Source organism: Strigops habroptila, chromosome 3 (assembly GCF_004027225.2).
Source record: "Strigops habroptila isolate Jane chromosome 3, bStrHab1.2.pri, whole genome shotgun sequence".
NCBI classification, from domain to species: domain Eukaryota; kingdom Metazoa; phylum Chordata; class Aves; order Psittaciformes; family Psittacidae; genus Strigops; species Strigops habroptila.
In genome coordinates, this window is record NC_044279.2 from 50,685,443 (window position 1) to 50,705,222 (window position 19,780).

The window sequence follows — 19,780 nt, forward strand, 5'->3', positions numbered from 1 at the left end:
CCTACCCACCGCCTCCCACCGCCTCCCACCGCCTCCCACCGCCACCCACCGCCTCCCTGGGGAGGCCAGAGGGGCGGCCCCGCTACCCAGCGCCTTCACCCGAGCCGGCGCGGGCTGCGATGGAGACCCCGAGCTGCTCCCAGACAAATCGGGTACCGCGGGCAGGAGCGGGGCGTGCGCCACGACCCGCCTCAGGCGCAGCGGGCGGGCGGTGCCGCGGCCCAGCTCCAGGTGCGGCAGGCGCGGCCCGGCCTGGCCCGGCCCCGCCCCCCTGGCTCTGATTGGTCCTTTCGAACGGAGCGGCCGGCGCGGGGCAAGTGGGGGGATTGTCCTGGTGCGCGGCGCGGTGGCAGGTCGGTCCCGGTGAGTAGCGCGGTGCCACGGAGCAGGGCAGTGGCGGCAGAGGCAGGGGCAGTAGCAGCGCGCGGGTCTCCCCGCAGCGGGGTGTGGCCGGGGGGCGGCAGTACCGCAGCCGCGGCCCGCGGGGACTGTGAGGGGCGCCCGAGCGACGGCAGCTCTGTCCCCGCGTGGAGACCGGGGCGCTGGTGCTGCTGCAGGGTCCCGCTTGCTCCTGTGCATCGGGCGCGCAGGACCGGAGCGGTGGCACTCGGTCAGTTACGCCTATCTATAGAGGTAGCGCTGGAAACGGGTTGAGCATCGCTCGCCGTACGGGACGGACCTCGGTGTTGGGCTGAGGCTGTCACTGGGATCGGTCACCTTCCCGGGGGCAGCAGCTCTCGTCCGGCCGAGTCAGCCTCTCTGGCATGGGTGTTGGAAGTGAAGTGCCGTGAAACTTACCGTGGGGAAGGGAGAGGGGAGAGGTTTTGCATAACAGCCTTTAAACCAGTCTCTCCTGTGCCTCACACAAGCATTGAGGGTGCTGTGCTGTTTTTGTAGGAAATTTGCCCTAGTGCTGTTGACTAAAATACTCTTTCATATTGTTTAGTAAGCTAAAAAATGTCTGGCTCCTTTATTTGCCCAAAAGCTGGCTGTATTCCAGCGATACTGTGTCTCACCTTTGCCATAGTATAAGAGCAAGGGATGGGGAAAAAGGACGTATACATTTAGAACCTCTAAGGTATAGCTGGCCTATGCATTTGTAATTCTAAATGTACTGGGTGGGTCTTTCGTAATAAGATAGGATTTTATATTTAAGTCAAAATAAATTCTTCCTGATTATGGCCAGCCAGCAGCCTGTTGCCTGAACATCAAGTGATGCTCCCCTTGGTGTTGCTTTGCTGGAAGAAGTGTGAGGTGGAAATGGGAGGGAGAGGAGAGCTTGTCCGGGAGCACTGCTGAGTGGCAGGGGTAGCAAGGTGGCGTGTCTCTTGTTAACCAGCCTCTCCCCAGACTGGATGCTCCTGTGGTAAAGGAGCCGTCTGCACGTCTGCTGCGGAGATGGCAGCTGTTGCGATGAAGTGCTCCTCCCTGATTTCAAGTGGGTTTCTCTGCCCTGACAGGTGAATCAGGGCCTTTGCTACCTTTTGGAAGGGGAGAGTGGGCTCGCTGCCACGGAATGGTGCAGAAAGGCAGTACCGGAGGAGAGCAGTCAGCATGCCTTGATGTAAGTAGTTGGTTGCCACCTTAAAGCCCATCACCTTGGACTGACTAGTCTGGTTCTCTCTCTTTTGTGCCTTTGAGGCCTCCCCAAGGAAATAGAGCTCCTGCTGACTCAGTAATGCAACAAAAGGGCTCTATAATTGCTGTAGTGACAGAGAGAGTAGCGCTCTGCTCCAGGGATGTCTCTTGTGCCTACCTCTTTTCTTCTGCATGTTAGGATATGTGTATTAAAAAAAATCTTGGCTATCCTGTAGCAGGTTTCAACAGATGATACTGACTTGACAGCTTCTTTCATTTCAGAGTGTTTAAAAACGTGGTTTTCAGTAGGTACTATCAAAGCTAATCTACAGTTTCCAGCTGCTCTGGGTTAGTCTGTTGTGACTGCCTTTAGGTGTTGATGGAATAGAAGATGATATGTTATATATCTTAAATATAGGGTGAAGATGTAAAAGTGTTTCTACCTAAGTTTTTTTTAATGGGTCTGTGCATTCAAGGCCTTTTAATCAGTCTGTGAATCCCTTTAGGTTCCACTTAAGCTAAGTCAGTGGCTGCTTCATCTATGTTTTAGGTATCTCTGAGTTGTGGATTTTTTGTTTCTTTGTAAACTGCACAGCCAAATAAAATGGGACTTGGACTCAGTTCATGTTGTGCTACAGAATGGCTTGTAATTAGTGTAGCATGTCTTACTGGTTGGGCCCCAGTGAATGATCTGTAAAACCTGATACAACTGATACTAACCAGGCTATCTTCTGTAGCATCTAAGAGCATGTGTTTAGCACCCTGAAGTATTTGTATAAAGCGTTTTAGTATTCGCTGACTTTGCTGTTTCTCAGATTGCCTGATGGCAAAGTGGTGGTCATCCCTCTGGAGAGTAGAGGCAGACTATGGTCTTGCAAGGCTGTCCTGTGCAGGTTCATGTCCAGGGTGTGTCTGCACCCCTTTTTCTCTGGAATGCCTGTCCCTATGCCACATGTCTGTAGATAGCTACATTTTTCTGTCTTTCCTAATGTTGATCCATGGCTCTAGTCCTTTATTGGAAGTTTGGCAGTCAGCCAGACAAAGGCAGCTCCTGCCCTCCCTATTATATCATTTGAGGTCTGACCACCCATCTCGCAGTAAGTCAGTGTCGCTGTATTGATCTAGACATAAGGTGCCAACTAGGACTGGGCGGTGTTTCCGTTCTCCTCCCATCCCATGAAGCCTATTGGCAACAGAAGTACCAGCAGAAGTGAGGTGTTTTCTGAGAGTGGTGCTGCTGGGTGGCAGGGGAATTCTATGTTTGCTGAGGTTGGAGCTGGGCTGTTTGTCCCCCTGATTGGGTAATGCTTGCAAGTTTCTGGTGCTTCCCCTGTTTTAAGGGGTGAAGCAGGTAGAGACCCCTCCTAAGGACCTTCAGGACATCAGCTGGCTTGGAAATGGGAATGGTATGGCCTGAGGCTATGCACGGGACATGGTATGATGCAGTCCATTTTCATTCTGTGGTATTTTCTTTCACAGCTGTGATCCCTGAATACCAAATGCCTGTTGAGTGAAGGTGAGTTGATAAAACTGGCATGTGTAGAAACTGATACTGTTCTAGCTGGAGCTTCCTGAATTCAATATCAAATACTTGGTTCATTCATTATGTACAGCTTTTTGATGCAGGAAACCCAACTGGTTTTAGAGGTTGTCAGATTTGGTTATGACTCTACACAGTACTGCAGTATTCGCCTTACCACAGCACCTTCTGCACCCTTGCAGGCTGACTACTGGAAGGTGGCATACTTCTGGGTCTTCTCATCCCATTTGCTCTCCCTGTAAGTGATAAGGCTACATTAATCTGTATTCCCTGCAATCTCAGAGTTGGACTGTTCAGGATCTGAAAATAGGTAATTGTAACTATATTAATTTTTCAACTCAAAATTCGTGCAGGGTGGTCTATATCATCAGAGGGTTTTTTTGTTAAGTGTTATTCAGATGCCCTGATAAGTGAATCTGTTTGACTTTCTAGAGAGCCCTTTGGCATATGGGCTTACAAAATAACTTATTTTAGAAGAGCAGGCTCATAAAGTTCAAATGCTACAATTTTCCTCAATCTCCTTTAATTTTTCCTCTTTTTTTTTTTTTTTGCCTAGTTTTTGTTAGGCATGCCACAAAACTGCAGATGCTGAACATTCTTGTGATAGCTGCTGTGTGAATATTTTGCTTTGTTCGTGTTTTGAGTGCTCCCTGTGAATTAGGCTGCCTTTTGTTTTCCCTTGGCAGTTAGTATGCTAGAGCGCTTGTTAGCCTATATGGAGCTCCTCTTTTTAATGAGACCGACTTCTCTACTGGCTGTTCTGCTGTTGTTTTATTTATTTTTTTAATCAATGAAGCCTCTTATTGCGACTCCCTTGGGACAATAGCTTTCTTATGCTAAAGCAAAATGTATTGCCCTGGACAAAGCTGTTGGAAGCATAACATGCTCATTAGTAATGCTTGTTATATACACTGCCCTTCCCTTGTTCATTCATAGAAGGAAAAATGACATCAAGGAGATGATGTGTCTCTTCTTTTTTTTTTTTTTTTTTTCCCCTGGAAATAAAAGGAAGGGGAAAGATACCACTTGGAGTGTCCCTGATAAAGTTTGAGAAGCGCTAGCAGTCCTGATACAAGGAAGTGGTTTCAGGCCGAAACTAAACTGGTTGCTTGTTTGCTGGTCATAGGGGTAAGTTGGTTGAAATGCCTGACATGTGTGGTCCTGTGTAGCGTGAGCAGGAAAAATGGGAAGGAAACAGCACCATTCTGCTTTCTGAGTAAGAGGAAGGGGGAGAATTTTTACAAGAATGGGGTCTTCTGTGATGGGCTGTGGAGCCTGTTGTTATAGGAAGGCCAGGTTGTACATCAGATGGAGAAGAATGCCATCTACATATAAAGCTTAAACATCTGGGACAGGAGGGGGAAGTTATTTATTTTTAAAGGAAAACAGATGAGTTAAAACTGCCTGACAGTGTCTGCAATCTGGTTTCCAGCTTCATAAGCAAGATGAAGTTTTATTGCAGCTATTAAGCGATGGAGCAAGAAAGTTGTTTCTAAGTGGCTTTGGGACACAGATAGGTACATTTTGAGGTCATAATGCCTTCCACTACCACTGCGGATAATTATGCTGAGGAAATTCCTTCTGGTATGTGCATATGCAGCTAACCTAGACCTGGAGCCTACATAAGAGGCTTATTGATTGATCCCAAGCCCAGTGTAGAGTTTGTGCTGGGTTTTCCCATGATTGAAAGCATTGCTGGAAAATACTGTGTTGGCTTTAGGAGAGAAAAGTGTTGACCAAATTGCCCCTAAAACTTTCCTGGAGGATTGTTTTGCCAAGGAATTGTCCTGATAACCATATTGCTGCAATAGCTTGCAGCATTCTGTTGAAAACGTAGGTGTGTGCTAGTTGCCTGGAAAAACAAAATTCTAACAATATTAATATTGATTTCTCTCATGTGTCTATGCAAGAAGAAATCTCATTCTTCAAAATTATTCTTTGCTTTAAGATTTTCATAAACTTAAAAGTATTTACTATAAACTCAGGATACATAGATGTGTATGCATGCGTGTACAAGATACACTTGTGTGATAGCTTAGAAAGAAGGAACGTTGTTACATCCAAGAATGGTTTGGAGTATTTATATTTCTCTTTGGTAAAGTACATGTCTTACAGCTCCTTACATTCATGCAAACTTTTGACTGTTATTTATACATATGAAGTTAGTTGCTACTTTGTGCTGTAACAACTACCCATTTACTTAAGGGCACAGAACTCACATTGACTGAATACTGCATCAAAACGTTAGCTACTAAGATACTTCTCTCTTTCCTCTTCCATTCCCGATAAGACTTGTTCTTGTTTTACCAAAACAGCACTGATGGGTTTTACTTGAAAGCAGGAGGGACTGTATTAAAAATTCTCTTCTCTTTTTCTAGGGGGAGATTCTAAGGCAAATGCAGGTGACCATGCAGAATGCAGTTCAGGTAAATGGCTTTTTAATGTTTGAATCTCATATAATATTTTTTTTGTTTTAATGCAAAAATTAACCCTTAAGCAGATGAAATGCCAGAACCCCCAGAGTCATTTCTATTAAAAAAAAAGTAATAATTTTCCCATTTTGCTAATGGAGCAATGTGACAAGATATGTAACCCACTGTTCTCTTCCTAAATGCTGTTACCTAAGCTTTTGAAGTCAAATGCTAAGTTATTAAAGAACTTGCTTGTTGATTAAGAGGTGTTTTTAAAACTCCTATGTAAGCGTAAATAAATATCTTTTTTTATACACACACTGAACTGAAGAAAAGTATTTAAGAATACCAGAAGGATTCTTTGTCTTCAGGAACTTTGTGCATCAAATTTCAGTGTGGTACTTTTCTTGAAATGTAAGGTACCTCTCAAATACGAAAATATACAATCCTTAAGAGAAATGCTAAGGATTCATGTTCAAGAACTGTGCCATGTTCTTGCATGGAAATATGTTTCCTCTTAACATCATCATTTTAATGATTTAAACACTAAATGCTTCTGAAACGAGTGTTGGAGAAATCAGTAGTCTGTAGTAAATTATATGATAAACTGTAGATTTCATTACTTAAAGTGTGCTGAGGGAAAAAAAAAAACACACCACAGATTTAATGCACGTTTTCTTCATTTAATGTTCAGGAAAGCATGTTATTTTAAATCCAAAGAAGTCAAGAACATGAATGTAGTAGTACTTTTGATGCAGGAGTTATTAATGAGAGCTGCACCATTCATTACTACTGCTGTGTTGGTGTATCTGTCTGAAGGGGAATGAACACTTACTTACTCTTTGAATAGTCTTCAGCATAATTCAGAACTGCAAGTCTTTGCAATCTGCCTGCAAATACTAGAGCTTGCTGTCTGCAGCTTCCTGACGTCTTCTGCAGGTGTGGTTTGGAGATGACCTTCCCTTAAGTTCCCGAAGTCCTCTAACTCCCAGACATGGGCCAGGTTTGGCAGATGTGTGCCTGTATGACCGATGGATATCTGTGCGGCATGAAGCAACTTTGGTGCCTATGCAAGAAGATCTGTCAATCTGGCTGTCTGGCTTGCTGGGTGAGGTTAAAAGTCACTGTCTAACAAATTTCAAAGCACTTTCCAATGTTCCAGTCAATGCTGACACTTAATACCTCTGGTACTGTTAAGATCCGTGTATCTGAGCCTGAATGGCTAAGAGAATTGCATCAAAATGCATGTTTTGGTTTTGGATTTTATTAGCTGCCACTTCTTAGAGGTAGGATGATTAATCATTCTAATTTATTTGCTGAATCTTGGTAGTCTAATTAAAATCTAATTAAATGGATATTTGATTTTATCTTACTTGTATATTTCTATTAATTTTCAGTGTTTAACACTGGAATGCTATTTGAGTTGCCTCTAAGTTCATATGAAATTTCTTTACCTTCTTTGGAGTAACTCTAATATTGATGATTTATTTTTTTTTTTTTTTAGGAATAGAAGTCAAAGCAGAACAACTGCTAGAAGAACTTGATAATGGGGTACTACTCTGCCAATTGGTTGGTGTTCTTCAAAACACAATTAAAGAATGTTGTAGCTCAAATAATTTAAGGGTGAGCCATTGTGATTTTTTTTAATGCATATATATACTCTTTAATTGTAAGTATTAGTAAAAGAGACTGATTAACAGCAATGTGGCTTATAGATGGGTAAACTGGGTTTGTGCAAAAAATTACTTATATGCTTTGTTAATCAAATCCTAAAGTCCTTACCAGGGTTTTAGTTTGATTTCAGAAGTCTTGCCTGAAGAAGATCTAGTCTAAGACTGGAGTTTGCTCCCCTGACATCAGTGTGGGTTGGTAACAAGATATCCATTGGCACTTGGTGGTATGTTTTATGCCAGAAACTGGTGGCTAGACTCTAGTATGTAGGTCAGCCACCAAAATATCTGAACTGAGATGTACCTGGACATGGCTTTTTGTTAGGAACCAAGGCTGACTTAAACCATGAATCTCAAGCAACTTCCAGTCTGCGTTTGTACCATGAAAAATACCGAGCTGTCAATTTAAAGTATAAAGCCATGTAACACCGGTGTAGGTAGCGTATGTTCAACGTACAGGGATATAGCTACAAGCAGTGCCTGGATTTGTCAAACAGTAGGTCACCAGCTAATGTGCCCTGATGGGTAGTGTTTCCCTTGGGTGCAGGAGGAACTGTTTCACCATATCCAGACCATTTTGATTTTGTGGTTACCTTTTACTATTTTATTTAGTAAAACAATAGTTTTAAGTAATGGATATTTACCAGTAAGTAATATGATTACAAATATTAGAATTATTATTAACTGGGAGGGCAAGTCTTAGGATGCCAAAGGGTATTTATTCAAGAGCCGTATGAATGCTACAAATCCTTAGTTGCTTTTTTGTTGGCTTTTTTTTTTTTTAAAGGAAGACTAGATGCATAACTTGTGTATCTATAAACTGAATTTTTAGTTCTGAAGATACTAATTTAAAACCAAATAAGTACTGAATTCTTTTAAAGGAAACTGCCCTTTGTTCCCTTCTGATTCCCTCTGCTTTCTAGAACAGGCTCTAAAATGTTGAAGTCTGGCAACTGAGTATATTTTAGTTTAGTTGGAGTTCTTTATCTGTGCTCATTCTGCTGCTGTGAACAGAGCTTGGGAAGGGGGAATAATTATCCAAACTGGTGAAACCACCAGTAAGACTTCTACTCTAGCACGTGGGGAAACAGTGGAGCAACTGTACAGGCAGCTTTGGGAGAGGCTGCAGAGCTAAGGATCGTTCACTCCGTGACTGTTCATGATAGGGTGGAGTGCTTTCTACATTAGTGTCGCTTTTTTAATATAATGCATAGTGGGTTGCACACAAAATAGTTACTAACCACTGTTTCTGTACTCTGAATTGAGGGTTTATTTTCCTTTGCAAATATGCTTTGAAATCTGTTGGCAATGTTGATGTGCACAATGTACTTTTTGTTTTCTTCCCTTGCCAGAATTTTCCTATGAGAAAAGTTCCATGTAAGAAGGATGCTCCATCAGGATCTTTTTTTGCCAGAGATAATACAGCCAACTTTCTTAACTGGTGTAGGGCCATTGGAGTTGATGAGACTTATCTCTTTGAATCTGAAGGTTTAGGTAAATCTACCTTTTTGTAAGACTTGCTTTGATCTGTATGTGAATAACTATCTGGGCAGGGAGATCTCTTGTGTACAGTCTTTTGAAGCCTTTGTCACGACTATGTCTGTCTCATGCAAGCTATTAATGCTTTTACTTATTTTAAGGAAGTGTTCAAGTAGAAGCCTTGAAAAATCAGTTCAGTGACTGCTCTAACTCGCATGACGCTTTTCCAAACTTCTAAAAGTTGCTGTGTGGAATGAAGCTGGGAGTGACAGTTGTGCAGCAAACTTGCATGTTTTCCTTCAGTGAAAAGGCCATCTGAGAAACAGAGGAGAAAAGCGTGGTTTCACTTTCCCTGTGCAGGAAGACCACAAGGCCATGGATTCAACTCACAATAAGATCCTTTATTTGGAGTTAGAGCTCATTCTTGTTGCAGAAAGCCCTCAGAATTATGCATTCATGACTGCTAAATTTGGTAACTACAACAGGGCATTGTGCCTGAAGTGGCAACAGTCTGTTGGTAATTAACATTTACTTCAGGACCTACTTGACATAACTGCAAACCATTTGTGTTTTCCCATTTAATAAGATAGTTATAAAAAAAAATATTGCCAACTGTGTGTGTATGCCTGCCCCAATGCACAGTCTGTCCCTTATAACAAACAGCTTCTAGACTGATACTTCCAGATGGAATAAAACTTGCTTAACTGCTAATTAAGAGGAAGTGTGCTTTAATTGCATGGTAAATAATGAAATGCTTTTCTACCAGCTATTATGTCAGTAAAAATTAATTAATACAAACCTTTCTGTGGCAAGCCAAAGACTGGAGTTTTTTTGGCTGCTGCTTTTTCTTTTTTAAAGGCAAAATATCTGCCTTTCAGCAGAACAGCAAAAATTTGCAAAGTACCTTTTGTTTTCCGAAATCAGATGAAGTTGTCACAATGTTTACTAGATTTTCTCGAAGTCTTTATGACATTTAATGTAATTAATGTCATGTTTTCATTAACTGCTTTTCTTTCAAGCTCTCCTCCCAGCTAGTTGGACTGCCCATGCTTTCTCTATTGGATAAGACATCTTTTAGAATAGTTGCGAAAACATCCTCATTTGCATCTGTCTCAGTCTGATTTAATTAGTGAGTGTATCTCTTTTCAGTGCCATGAAATACATTTGAGTAGGAGAGCTGAGGTACAAGAAAATTAGTTTTAAATTTATTTTTTTTGCAGTGTAACTTGTATGAACTGCATTGCTTAAACATCTGTAAGTGGATGGGGAACTAGAACCTGTTTAGCCTCCCTGAGATAAGCAGACAGGATTTCCTAATGCTGTGGCTTTTGCTTATAGCTAAGAGGTGTTTTGAAGTCTGATTGTAACTCTTGACACAAGCTTGCTTTACGGCATAAATATCTTCTGTGCGCCTTTTTGGCAGTCGAAATGAGCAGACTTGCAGCCTCCCTGATGAAACATTCTTTCCACTGATGTTGTCCATCAAACTTTCAAGCCATTCTTTATGAATTAAATAGGGGAAAGACAATTTGACAATTGTCTTTTTCCCATCAGATACATAGAGTAATGCCTGCTGAAAAGCGTGGGTGGCGGTGAAGGTACTAAATCAAGTGCCTCCTGAAACTGCAGAAAGGGAGAGTAGCCATCATGGGGACCCGCTTTGACATCAAGCCAAAACGAATGTCTTGATCGCTCTTAGGGGTAAATTTGTATTTTTCTATTCTAGATTCAGGCAAATAATGCCATTTCTGTTACAGCTGACAAAAACACCAAATAATAAGGGATTAAATGATCTCTAGCACCTTTTATTTTATGGCTGTGTCAACTTTCTATTTTAGATTTACCTTTCATAATCAGATCTTCTAAAAACTAGACTTACAAACTGGTGTGGGTGATGTAAACAAGAACATCTGACTTTGTACTCTGCTTATACTTTAGGAAACACTTCAGTCTTATTTAAAGCAAAGTCATTTTAAATATAAAATTGAACATCAGAAAGATGTTAGATTTCATCTGCAAATATAGAACTGGCTCATGTTTCTCTTCAGAGTGAATTTCCAGTTTCTACTGAATATTGTTACTGCATATTGCAAAGAAAGTCAGACTTCTTAATATAAATGTTATACCACACGAAAATCGTATCTGCAGCTTTTCCCATTTCTTATACTTAATGCTGGTTGGGGAAAGAACAGTGCCATGTGTGTGGGTTGAGGGGAGCTGAATGACCTTTCTCCCAGCCTTTGGTTTCTGAGTTGTTAGGCAGTACTCCTAGTTGGCTAAAAAATTGCAGGGATGTTTTGGTTTTTTTTTTTTTTCCAAAGCACTCATATAACTGTTCTTAGAACATGTCGAAAGCACCTCAATTTTAAGGGTTGTATGGGGACAAAGGAGGAAGTAGTTACGTGGGGGTGAGATTTTAAACTATTTTCTTTCCCTGTTCATTGCCTTGCTGCTTTTTCCTTGTGCACCTAAAGATGGAAAGAAACCAAAACAGATATTGTTTTCCTTCTGCATCTTCCATTCTTCAGTGCAGCAGTAGAAATGATTGAATGTTTTCATTTCAAATCTGTCAAGAAAACCCAGAAGACCTGCCACAGTCATCTTCACACTGTTTGGTCATCACCTCACTCTTCCACCTCGTTCTTCAGCTCTCCTGATTGTCATTCCGTGTGCCTACATGGCCACGTACATGCAGCTACTAAAGCCTTTCTGAATTGAGGGGTGCAAAGCAGCCTCTGCATTGGGCACTAGCTGGGTTAATGTGGGAACAGTCTTTGAACAGCAAAGCCTAATGCAAAACTCAGTGCTACTAACATCTGAAATCGAGTTGCTGCTTCTCTGTGATCACAGCCGATATCTGATGTTTGAATCTGAGTATTTGTCTCTTAAACCAATGTCATTCTTACCTCCTTCTTACAATCAGGTGTTTTGACCATCCTTTTCAGATACAGCCTCACAAAGATATCAAATCCTGAAGCAAACCTCTGGGTAGATGGGTCAGGAGGTATAGGCTGATAGCGTGGGGTGAAATGTGGGTATAGCATGAGGTAAGGTAGCTGCCACTGGCAAAGCGGAACTGGGTGAATCTGCCAGCTCCTGCTGGCACCCAAAGCTCTTAAAGTGGTAAGAAAAGAGATGTGTCGCTTACTGAAATGGTAAGTCACCCAGATTATTCTTTCACAGCCATGGGTTTAAACCACTTAGGCTGACCAGCTGCATAGCCATCCACTTGTCAGCTAGGTCACTTGTATTCTACAGGTGTTCACCTTTAGAGTGTGTGGGCCTATCTGTGTCTGTAAGCACAAGCAAGAACAGATGGAGCATGTTTTCCTATTTGCAGTTGCTGAATACTCTTCATCTTTAAGACTGTGATAATGTATTTGGGGATAGCAAAGGGAAAGCTCTTGGATCAATTTCCTCCTAAGCATATTTCTCTTAGGAGGTAGAGAAGAATTTGATTTCAGGATTGCCAGGATGAGTTTAAACGTTTTATGGAATAGAAAATTAGAGCTGGAAAGCATATAGTGCTTTATCAATGATAATGTAGCTTGCTTCTGGGTAGAATGATGGCAAAGTTACAGTTATCTATTCCTTATCTTCCCTTCTTCATACTTAATTGCACAGGCCTCTCTACAGTAAATATGAGCTGTAACTCCCTTTTATTCTCTTCCCTTTTAGTTTTGCACAAGGATCCAAGACAAGTATATCTTTGTCTGTTGGAAATTGGGCGCATTGTATCCGGGTATGTAATCCGCACATGCTCCTAACTAGACATGGAAAAACACGTTCTATTAAGTAGAAGCTAAGACAAAGTTAAGACAGTCTGTGGTCATTAAGTGCAATGCAATAAATGTTAATTCCGCACAGAAAGTAGTGAAGAGTTCTTCTAGTACAATGTAAGTTTTTGTTTTGGGTTGTTTTTGGTTTTTTGTGTGTGATTTTTGGTTTTTTGGGTTGTTTTTTTTTTTTTGGGGGGGGTTGGTTTTTTTTTTGGGGGGGGGTTGTGGGGTTTTTTTTGTTTGTTTTTTTTGGGTTTTTTTTTTTTTTAAAAAATTCATCAGACTTTTTCCATGGAGAGATGCTGATCCACTGCTGTTTATAGCTGTATGTTTAAATGCTATGTTCAGCTTATAGATATGTCTACATCTTGGAAGAAACTCTCTGGACATTAAATACAGTTTTAAGGTTGTTACTTTTTAAGCTTTTTGGCAGGTATGTCTAGCATTCTCTAATTTTAGACTTTTATTTCAAGTGCAGAACTGGAAGCTTTAAGATAGTTTATCTAAATTGGATGTGACCTAAATTATGTAGTTTTGACTACATTTTTACTGTTTTCTTTGGTAGCTCCAAGACCATAGGGAGGGCTTCTAGTAGAAACTCAGAGCTGTTCCTTCTCTTTGGATTATCAAGGCAGTTATTCCTCTGACTGATTTAGTTCTGTTCCCTGTCAGTCAAGCCACTCAGAATTTTGCATGTTTGTTATCATCACTTTTTGGTTTCTTTAGTAAATTAGCATTTAAACTGTCTACTTATGTATTTGAGGTACGGAGTTGAACCTCCCGTGCTAGTAAAACTAGAGAAGGAAATTGAGCTAGAAGAAACACTGCTAATGACCTCTGGACCACCATCACCTATTAGCACAGCAAAGTCATGTTGTCACCATGGGGAGCTACATGAGGCAGTAAGTACTACTTATTTATTGTGTTCTGGGCTTTACATCAAATTCTAAGTTTGACACTTCTGTGATCTGACTCAGTAAGCATTTATTTTAAAGGTCCTCTATGTTGTAATGTAAAATGTCTGCTTCTTTGGGAGAGTCAGCCACGAGATCTTTGCTCACTCTGAAAACTCACTATTTTTCCTGCTTGGCAATTTAAGTTTCTAAGTGGCTGTAAGAGGCACATGTTTTCTAACCCTGGACTTATCTGGGGACCTTTTCTCCTTTTTTTTTAGTGGTTTCCTTCTTGGGTGTCACATAGAAGATTAACCTATAAAAAGTTAGGGAGAACTCTGAAGTACTCCTGGGTCAGGTGTAGCAATAGATTTGGTCAGAGGGGAAACCCAGGCACTTGTTTCAATTTCTAGAGACCATAAGAGTGTCTTTACAGGTTGTGGTTGGAATTGATGCTGCTATGCATAGTGTTATGAACAAACCTTGAAAGTGAAATTAGAAACAACTTAAAATTGAAGAAATTGTGAAAATTGGATTGGGACAACTATAAATGTTTGTGCGTGCAGTTTGTTCTTTTAATCTTTTATTCCACATTTTGAAGCTCTGTGTAGCTAAGATTTTATTGTGAGGGTACAGAATCCTAGGGTTATTTTAGATTATAGGATGAAGATAATGAACAGTGTCTTTTTGTGTATTAAATATCTCAAACTGTTAAACACATGCTTCTGTCAAAATACAAATGCTTTCATTTTTAATAACTAGGTTAAACATATAGCGGAAGATCCTCCCTGCAGTTGTTCCCATCGATTTTCAATTGAATACTTATCGGAGGGACGTTATAGACTGGGAGATAAAATACTCTTCATACGAGTAAGTACTTTCTCAGAATTCCAATTTATATTCATGTTGGGAAGAGAAATGCTTTTAAGCGACATACCTCATTCTGTGGTACTGTTTTAGAATTACAGAATGATTTAGGTTGGGACCCCATGCCATCCAATTCCCTATTCAGAGTAGGTGTAGCTACTTAGATCTTACAAACATTGATGTTACAGTCTCACTAAACGAAGTTAGTTATGCTTTTCTGTGCTGTTTCTTAAATTTCAGTAACAACTTGGAATATAAATAAGGACAATGCTATAGAATATTCTGAGAACATTGCTTTTTCAAAATCTGGACACTTGGGGTTTATAATTTGTAGGATACTTGATCACTCTTTTCAGCAGGCATAAGAGTTTGTGTTACAAGGACATACATCATTTGAACAAAACCTGTATCCAAAGCTCTATATACTAAATAAAGATGCTGACAGAATGGTTAAAGTGTCTTCTGAATATATGCTTTCATTATTTCCTGACATGTAACAACTGTCTCTGCAGGAGAAACTATCTAATAAAAGAATTGGGAAGCATAAACCTTATTTATCACATAATCGCTCTTTTTAAAAAAATGTTTCTCTGTAAGAAAGGAGGTCCTATTTCTGGTCAATTTCAATAAATGTTAATGTAATATGAAGACATAATGCTGCATAAAACAAGATCGAAACATCTCTTGTTCTTCTCCTGCTCTCCCCCCCGCCTCTTCCTCCATTGTCAGATGCTACATGGCAAGCATGTGATGGTCCGTGTTGGTGGAGGCTGGGACACTCTTCAAGGTTTTCTACTTAAATATGATCCATGCCGAGTGCTTCAGTTTGCAACTCTGGAACAAAAAATTCTGGCGTTTCAGAAAGGAGTCACCAGTGACAGTGTCCCCAGCTCATCAGCTAGAATTCAGGAGCCTCCTGTTATGAATCCAATGTCAGCTGTCAATATGTTTCAAAAGCAGCCATCAAAACCCCCGACTCCTGTTTCAACTCTTGGGGCCAGCGCCAAGAAGGCTTTACCTAAACGTCCTCAGTCCCCTGTCCTGGCATCACCAAAAGTGCCAGTGCTTCCATCCTCCACAGCCAAGTCCTTGACAGTCAGGTCCAAATTACAAGGGTCTTCAGCTCCAGGCGTGCAGTCTCCTCTCAAACCATTAGCTGGCACCTCAAAGAAACTGGAGTCTCCTACACACAGTTCACCAGCTTCTGCTCCTTCACAGCCTGTAAGCAAAAGCTCTTCATCTTCAGGAACGAGAACAGCTCTTGTTCATTCTGAAACATTGCGCAAACGTATTTGGTCCCCTGATGCTCCCAAGATGAAATTTACCCTGCCTCAGGGCTCCCCAGCACCAGTGCTGCATCCTGCCCTCTCATCCCCTAAAAAACAGCCATCTCCCTTGCCTGGGACAGCTGAAACCATCACTTCAAAACAGAAGCGTGTCCCTGCTAAATGCAAATCTGTATCTGCCACTAAAACCAACGTGAATTCAGTTGCTCCAAAGGCTGCTCAGCCACCTGCGACAAATCTGCGTGCTGTTGCCAAGTTTGCACAATCACAGCAGCTCCTTGCTAAACCTCATTCTGAAAATGCTATTCAGACCTCAGGAACTAGGTCTCAGCATCCTCAGAAAGCTCCACAAACAGCTACTGACCGGGCAAGGAACCTGAAAAGTCCTTCAGTCCTAAAACACTCAGCTTCTGCACCTTCCCTTGCAGTTAACAAAGCATTAAAGTCACCACCTATGCTGGTATCTACAAGCAAGAATATGTCATCAGCTGTCAATAAGCAGCCTAATGTCAGTAAACCCCCTCAGGTTGGACCCACTTCATCCAAGCCTCCTGAACGCACTCCCTTGTCCGTTGTACGGCTTCCTCAAACTTCAGCCAAAGAGGCAGTGACCAAAAAGCCAGTGCAGCCTTCAACAAAAAACTTGCAAGCAAACGAAAGCTTGGCCCCAGCAGCCAAGAAGCCTCTCTCTAAGGGAAAATCAGCAACGGCATGTAACAAAGGAATGCCTGGTGCATCAAAAAGTCCCCTTATGAAAAGCAGGCAAGATGATCACTATTTTGTTATGACAGGGAGTAAAAAACCCAGAAAGTAAATTTAATTGTTACTTTCTGTGGAAGTCTGAATTTTATTCATATGGGCCTCTTGTAACTGCTACGCTGAAGACAAGGAAAAAAGTTTAATAGCACTATATTTACCATGAAATATTAGGTATAACCTACATTTTGCTGCATAACTTAGAGTAAGAACTGTATGTATTTTGTGGGTTTGAAACTTCTAATCAGATATATTTAGAAGTGAGCTTGCTTGCTGTGTAGCACTGTGGAACAGAGAATAAGATCCCTGTTTGCTGCTAGCCTGACCTGCTGCAGAGAAGGTGGGAGAGCAGAAAGGGGAGCTAGGGCTGCTAATTTTGCTGCTGCTCATTTTCAAGGGAGCTAAGCCTGCCCCAGAAACATCTACCCAGGCCAGAGTCTGGGTGGTTCTGGCACATCTGCATTGAGGCCCTTGGCAAGCGATAGAGCTGTGCACAAGCTGTAGAATTTATAATACCTCAAACAAAACTGTGGGTTTTAGTTCACTGGTGTCCCAGAACACAAATTTGGGTCATCTGCATGTATTAGAAAGAAATTTCTAGTCATGTTTAGCTTTGACAACTGCCATTATCAGTGTTCACTGTGCCCCCCATATGCCTTAAAGTGGCTTCTGCTCACTTGGAAGTCGAGCCTTCCTAGTCTGTGTTATGTTGGATGTGGAAAATCATGGTGTTGGTTGCTTGCTCTCATTGTGCCTTAGCCTTTCAAATTCAGGACAGATCTCTTCAGCGAGCAATGCTGCTTTTAAAACCTGGGGCAGATAACCTTGCTTAGAGCCTAGTCTTTGCTAGAAAGCTCTTGCTACATGGAAAGAAGCGCCTGAGTTGCTGGGAGGATGCCTTCCCCTGGGATGGAGCCTGAAAGCAACACCTGCTCCAGCAACACAGAGTTGCCAGTACTGACCTGTACTGGCAGAGCCTTACTGCTCTGCAGGAGTGCCCTTTACATGTAAAAGTATTTAGTGATTCTAAATTTGGTTTTATCAGTGTTATAGGTTAATTTTTATGGGTAGTCTCAGTCTACAGTGGCTTTTTTTGTTTTATTATGGAGACCTTTTTACTGGCTCTCCTGTATTACTTTCTGGAGGTGAGGAATAGCTTCCCAAAGAGGCACCAAGGGACTGCGTTTGCCTTTAAACATCTGAAAGTGCCAGAAATCTATGCACTGTTTAGGCTTTCAACTCCTGAAGGCTTTCAGGTTTAAACATCTGTGGTGCTCAACACCTTTACCCTTAACAGAAGTGAGTTTAATGGTAGATTAATAAAAATTACTGTCCTTGGGAGTAGCATTGTTTGGGATATTTTGGGTTTAATGAACAGTTGTTCCTGCAAACACTGAGGAGCTCTCAAGATCTGTGAAGAGACACTGCTGACTTCCACAGATCATCACTTCTGCTCTCTGTTCCCAGGTTATTTACTTATGGGCAAGAGAAGACATGCATGGAAACTACAGTTTATGATGTTATACATTTAATTATATTTTTCCCCCTGGAACTAGCATAAGCAAGCATCATAAACTGAGTTCTCATGTGCAGTGGCAAAATGATTGAGCTGTCTTTCTGAGCACCTTGTTAGCTTTTTTTATTTATGATTCTATTTATGCATATCTACTGTGGAATACTGCTTACAACCTGCTGGGAGTAAACAGTAAATACCAATATCAAAACTGCATAAGGAAAACAGATCAGTTTTAATAACATGGACACAAGTCCCACAAGCAAAGTTGTATGTTTGGGGAAGGCCTTAGGCTTACTTGTTTTATAAATATACTGGTCAAAGCCACTACTGCAAGTGTTAAGAATGGTATTGACTGTAGTGGACTGCTTTCAGGTTTGATAAATTTGGCACACAGTTTCATATGCTGAAAGCATTTTACAGTAGTTGACTTGATTTTTACTTTGGGCTTCCAAATAGCGAGCTATGATGTGCTATATCTCATGCAGATTAACAGCTGAATTGTTGGGGTTTCTTTCTGTACTGGGTCTAGCTGAGATGGAGTTAACTTTCTTCATAGTATCACATATGGTGCTGTGTTTCAGATTTGTGACTAAAAACCAATGTCGATATCACACCAATGTTTTGGCTGTTGCTGAACAGTCCTTGCACAGGGTTAAGGCTTTCTCTTTTTCCTCTTCTGACCCCACAGCAAGTAGACTGGTGGTGGGCAAGAGACTGGGAGAGGCACGTCTGGGACAGCCAACCCTAACTGGCCAAAGGGTGATTCCATATTGCATATCGTCACCCTCAGCAATCAGAATAGGGTAGAAGAAGGACAAATGTGTAGAGGGATTGCTTTACAAGATGGCTATTGTTTGCAGACTTGGCTGGGCATTAGTCTGCCTGTGGAAGGTAGTGAGTGATTGCCTTTGCATCACCTGGTGGCTTGTTTTTGACTGTTTCCTTCACTTATTAAACTGGCTTTGTCCCAGCTGGTGAGTTTTCTTGCTTTTGTGCTGCTCTTCTCTTCCTTGTCTTGCTGGGGATGGAGGGGAGAGTGAGTGAGCAGCTGTGTGGGTGCTTGGCTGCTGGCTGGGGTCAACCCACACCTTTTGAATCATTTACAAGGGCTTTAGTAGTAATTTAAGCACTGAGACTCTTGGATCTGAGCATAAAGCTATCTCAACATCTCTTTTTGAACTATAAATTAAAGAGAAGATGAAGCAGATGGCTTCATCTTTGTGCTCCATTGTTTCATGTAATAGAGTGAAGGGTCTGGTTCAAAATTAAATAAAGAGTAAGCTTTTACAGTTGAAACCTTAATCAGCTAATCTAAAGATGGTTCGCCTGTTGCATGTGGGTAGGTTTGGGTTTATTACAAAAATAGTATATTTGAGCATGGACCAACTTCTGTGGATATTGCAGTTTCCAACTTTCATAGCCATATTCTAACTATGGGTGTCACGTAACATGAGGTGAGCCAAGAATTAAGATGTAACAAAGTACCTCCTAATGGAAATACATACTGGTTTTGCAACGTTGACATTGCCAAATAGCAAGTCTAATCTTCAGTTTGTATTGCTTTTTGTGAGGGAAAGATAACTTGGAGCAAGAATCTGACTGAATTCTCCATGTGTATCGATGCCCTTCTGTACGAGTACTTATTTTAAATAAACATACACTCTGCCTTTTTTTACGTGCACAAATTGGTTTTGTGCTGTCATCTTTTTGTGGGGAGGGAAAGAGAATTTTTTTCAGGTTTATATTTTCACTCTACCAACACATAAATAATAGCTTCTATCCCAGGCTATTATAAAGACATAAATAGCTGCTTCTAATCCATTGCTTTGTTAGGAGTCCAAGACCTCTTCACTCTGATCCTCGTTTCAGTGTGACTAATTGACTAGAAGGGGCTTCCTACTCTTCCCTAGGTGTGATACTGTGCCTGGGTAGTTTTGGATAAACCTCAGAGAGTTTTATTCTTTGCAGCTTTATTTGAAATACATTTGTGTACCAATATTTTCCA

General features: G+C 41.3%; 1 protein-coding gene across 6 annotated transcripts; it reads left to right on the top strand.

Moving 5' to 3' along the window:
- The first annotated feature begins 295 nt into the window (after positions 1 to 295).
- On the top strand, positions 296 to 19,460 carry GAS2L3 (growth arrest specific 2 like 3). 6 transcript variants are annotated; one of them, XM_030478490.1, is made up of 13 exons: positions 296 to 363; positions 1,461 to 1,564; positions 3,058 to 3,094; positions 3,301 to 3,428; positions 4,127 to 4,246; positions 5,497 to 5,544; positions 6,469 to 6,637; positions 7,034 to 7,152; positions 8,552 to 8,693; positions 12,357 to 12,420; positions 13,221 to 13,359; positions 14,113 to 14,220; positions 14,947 to 19,460. In XM_030478490.1, the coding sequence occupies exons 6-13, from the start codon at positions 5,515 to 5,517 to the stop codon at positions 16,315 to 16,317; spliced, it is 2,142 nt and encodes a 713-aa protein (XP_030334350.1). In that variant the 5' UTR covers positions 296 to 363; positions 1,461 to 1,564; positions 3,058 to 3,094; positions 3,301 to 3,428; positions 4,127 to 4,246; positions 5,497 to 5,514; the 3' UTR covers positions 16,318 to 19,460. The 6 variants fall into 6 exon arrangements, with proteins under 6 accessions (XP_030334350.1, XP_030334355.1, XP_030334353.1 ...); XM_030478495.1 differs by lacking the exon at positions 4,127 to 4,246; XM_030478493.1 differs by having other exon boundaries at positions 3,301 to 3,356; positions 4,127 to 5,544.
- Positions 19,461 to 19,780: the final 320 nt, after the last annotated feature.